The sequence below is a fragment of the Chinchilla lanigera genome, unplaced genomic scaffold (genome assembly GCF_000276665.1).
Source record: "Chinchilla lanigera isolate Chin_1 unplaced genomic scaffold, ChiLan1.0 scaffold00045, whole genome shotgun sequence".
NCBI lineage: Eukaryota > Metazoa > Chordata > Mammalia > Rodentia > Chinchillidae > Chinchilla > Chinchilla lanigera.
The window spans coordinates 3,097,806-3,102,245 of record NW_004955446.1 but is presented as its reverse complement, the minus strand read 5'-3'; the positions used below and the strand labels follow the sequence as shown (position 1 = coordinate 3,102,245).

Sequence of the window (4,440 nt, the reverse complement as noted above, 5' to 3'; positions counted from 1 at the left end):
CCTTCCTTCCTTCCTTCCTTCCTTCCTTCCTTCCTTCCTTCCTTCCTTCCTTCCTTCCATTTTGAGGCAAGGTCTTGTTAAATGCTAAATTGTCTGGGTTAGGATTGAATTTGGAGTCTTCCTGCGTCACTGTCCCAGAGTGTTGGGATTACTAGTTGTGCCACTATGCCCAGAAGTACAAATGATTTTGCTCCAGATCTCACAGACAGCTGATGTCAAAAATGACAGAGTAGAACCAGGCATGGTGGCATGTGCCTATATTCCCAGCACTTGGGGACTGAGGCAGGAGGATCACCATGAGTTCAAGGCTAGCCTGAGCTACATAGTGAGACCATCTCCAAAAAACAAAAAAGAGAGAGAGAGAGAATAGAATCTATTTGGTTTCCTCACTGATTGGTATTTGCAAATGGCACAAATGTTTGAAATAGTAAAACTGAAAGGTCAGTAAAGCAAAATAATAGAACAAAATAAACATGTGATTGTTTACAGCATATACCAGAGGTTAATGCATGTTCTTTTATGTCAGTAATGGCTGTCAACAAAGTTGTTACATTTTGCTAAAATGGATAGTAAGGTGGGGTTTTTTTTTTTTTTTTTTTTTTCTGGTACTGGGAATCGAACTCACAACCTTGCGCTCGCCCGGTAGGCGCTGTGCTGCTGAGCTAAATCCCCAACCCCAATAGTAAGGTTAAAGATAAATAGCTTAGTATAGTTAAGTGGAAAGTGGAAATCCACTTTCACGTATAATAATATTGTAGCTATTGACTAATTTTTCCAGGCCTACATTTGCTTCATTTGGAGTGTATGATGGTACAATATAAAACAAAGGAAAATATAAAATGAGTACAAGTCTGATTTGTCTTGACTGCATGAAGATTTTATACTTGTTAAAATGTAGGGTAGACATGTAAAGATGATACAGTCTTGTCATTCGAAAATACTATTCTATGTATCAGGGTCTACATTTTTAACTTGTTTCATAAGCAAGAATAAATAGAAATAAAGCTAATAAATACACATATTCATATGACCTAAATACCATTTAGGTTTTTATATTATTTCTCATTTGTTCATTAAAGAACTGTACAGTCTTAATTATTTAGAAGCCAAATGTTGAAATTAAAAATAACCTAAGCCAGTGGGTTTCAAGCTGAGGCTGTTTTACCTCTGAGGACATTGGCAATATTTGGAGACAGTTCTGGCTTTCAAAAACAATGATGTGTGCCCCCTCACACTACTAGCATCTAGTTGTAGAGGCCAGGGTCGCAGCTAAACATCCTAGTGCACAGGACTGCTTCCTCACAGCAAAGAGTCAGATCAAAATGTTTCTGGCAACATTTATAACTAGTTCTTTAAGTTGATGTTAGATAAGATGAATTTGAAGGTTGACAATCACAGTTGACTATTTTGTGTAGCTTTTGTTACTAAGATAAATATTACCTTGCTTTTTAAAAAAAGGTTGAAGTTACGCCGAAACAGGTCATAACAAAAGGCAAATCGTAATTTGAGGGTCACTAATACAAGTAAAGAGATAACTGTTTCTATTAAGAAAATGTCCTGATTGCATAGATCATTATATTTTAGTAAAAGACAAATTCTATATATGAACTTAATTTAAATTTCGGTATATTTTATATAGGCTCCCTGATGGATTTTCTCAGCTGTTAAACCTAACCCAGTTATACCTGAATGATGCTTTCCTTGAGTTCTTGCCAGCTAATTTTGGCAGGTAAATTATAGCTTTTTTTCTAAAAGCATTTATTGTTAGCATTTGTAAAATTTATAAAACTACAAGCGCTTTAATACTATTAATTACAGTTTTATATGGTTTTCTTTTGTAATTATTTCCAAGCATTGTGATCTTTACAGTTTCTTTGCATCTTGTTATTTTCACTTTGAGTTTATTTTCCCAAGTAAGCAATTAACGGTAAGAGTTTAAAGGAAAAAAAGACAAAAAAAGTTTAAAAAGAAAAAAAAGGCTTTAAATTCAGAAATGGCAAAACAAGATTTTAATGGGGATAATCTGTATAGTTGAGATACTGAGTGCTATATACTTTGCATTTATCAAATTCTAAATTGATTTAATGATTGGGTTAGCTGTCTTCCCCACTGGAATGAAAATTATTGAGAACAGAGAATCTGTTTCTGGCATCTACCTAGTCACTTCAACACCCATCTATCCCAAGTCCCTGAGTAATTTTTTTAAACAGGTGAATGAATAAGAAAAACCAAATTATTATTGGATTGATACTATATAATTATTAGAGAAAGTGTTATTCAATTAAAATTCAATTTTATAGCTATCTTTTTACCTGAAATAATTAGTATACTTGTTAAGATTACTCTTCTGTATCTGGCATTCACATCTCTTAATCTGTTTTTTTCTATCTTATAGTAAAATGTGTATCACTGAAGAGCTAGAGTATTTCTCCTCCATGTCCTTTATGTTCCCTTACTTATTTCTTCTCAAAGCTATACTCTGGAATTACATTATTGTTCTCTGGTCTACAATAGTAAGCAATTTTTGTGGGTATTTTCAGTAAAAGTCATGAAATATGCTCTAGGGTTGATACTTAGACTATTCCTTTGTTTTGAAAAATATATGTCTAGGAGGCTTACCTTTCTCCATTACTGTAATTCTGAGGAGTAGAAGTAGTCTTTGTATTTTTTTCTGTTCTTATGTAATACATTACTGTCCACATAGTAATTGTGCAGTTAATATTAGTAGTTTAAAAACCTTAGAATGTGACATTAATTCAGTAAATTTCTTGTCTTTGTCATATGTAATTTGTTCCTTTTTTGCAGATTAACTAAACTCCAGATACTAGAACTTAGAGAAAACCAGTTGAAAATGTTGCCTAAGTGAGTAAACACTCTACCCTTTTCAAAATTCAACTTGAAAATTTTAATCTTTAAGCCTTTAAAAAATGTTACATTTTTATTATCTGAAGTGTGAGTGCAACTTATTTTTAAGGACTTTTATTTGTAATCATAATATTCTAATTCCTGATAGTAATATAAAAATATATGTAGGGGGTACTGGTGTTTAACTTACTACTATAGTAATGGGAAATTTGATATAAGAGAACTATAACTTACAGCCACCTAGAGGTCAGCTGTGCTGAGTTTATGTCCCCTGCAATTGAAGAATGAAATCCAAAGGACAAAGGAGGTTAAAGGATGGAAAGGTTTATTGGGGTATAAGAACAGTACCTGAGACACAGGAGGGGTCTCAGATGGGGCCCTTTGTTAGGGGTAATTTATGCTGCTGAGTCACAGTGTGGATATAACATGGGTCAAACTGTAATCAGTCAGTAAGATTACAAGTATAGGCACATAGCTAATCTTGATTTAGTAGGAAAGCAGGGCACTTAGCAAGGGTGTAGGGCTAACATCATTAACCTTGCCTTATCTATGACTTCTAATACAGGAGCGTTTTGAGGAGGGGTGGGTCCAGGTGCTGGACTTGATGGACTAGGTGGTGCTAAGTGTAGTACAATAGTAATTTCAAGTTTTGCATATCCCTTAAGAAACCACGGTTATAAGTCTTGCCCTTGTAACTTTACCTTGAGGCCTTCCTTGTTTTCTTCAGATGCGCATCCAGCCAGTTTTGATGTGATCTCATCTTCTTCACTGACTTCCTTGAGGGCCCGTCCATAGCTGCTGCTATTAATTTCTACCTAATTTAGCTCCCTATAATAATTTCATAACTCTCTGATCTTGAAAAAGACTGGGAGTTACAACACAAATGACTATGCATCTGACAAATAGTCTAACTCAGCTGATTTATTCTAAGGAAAAATGGGAACCCCACAATTCATATTGTAGCCTTTGGGTATAACTTTATTGCAGGTGCTTCTTAAGAATAAAAATTAGAAGACTGATCAGAAAATAATTGATGGGCTGAGGATATAGCTCAGCGGCACAAGCGCCTGTGTGGCAAGCGCAAGGTCCTGAGTTTGATTCCCGGTACCAAAAAAAAAAGAAAATAATTGATATAAAATACTCTAGGTTCTCTGGGTACCAAAGTTATGTGCTATATTCACATTGGAACACAGTAAACCTGAATAAGCAGAATTAGGTTTAACCTCAGTGTGAGTTGGGGAGACTCTGTAGAATTGATTCATCACTGAACCCGGGGCTTGTGAAATGCAGAAGACTGTGCACAGGCCGTGTTTACCTTCTGAGTGAAGTGCTGGGGCACCTAATAGATCCAGCCTTTATGTCCACTGCAAAATTTCTTTTTGTTTTGTAATGCAATGGAGATATTTTGATAAGCAATATTTTAAAAATTTGATATGGTACTTTAGTGTACAAGTACGTTAATTGTCACATACAGTGAACCAATTCGTTGTCAAAGAGGAGCTTGTTGTTAAGAAGAGAAGGTACTGAATACTTATCAAAGGCAACCTATACACTAACTGCAGTAAGGAAGCCAAC

The 4,440-nt window shown here is 35.0% G+C and overlaps 1 protein-coding gene across 8 annotated transcripts in view; it reads left to right on the top strand.

Annotated features, from left to right (window-relative positions):
- Erbb2ip (erbb2 interacting protein) overlaps positions 1 to 4,440 on the top strand; it is a gene marked incomplete at its 5' end in the record, with an annotated part of 105,529 nt that overhangs the window by 49,551 nt on the left and 51,538 nt on the right. For all 8 annotated transcript variants that reach the window (XM_013518425.1, XM_013518429.1, XM_013518427.1 and 5 more), the window contains 2 exon segments: positions 1,640 to 1,729; positions 2,806 to 2,862. In XM_013518425.1, the coding sequence (XP_013373879.1) occupies positions 1,640 to 1,729; positions 2,806 to 2,862 (147 nt within the window).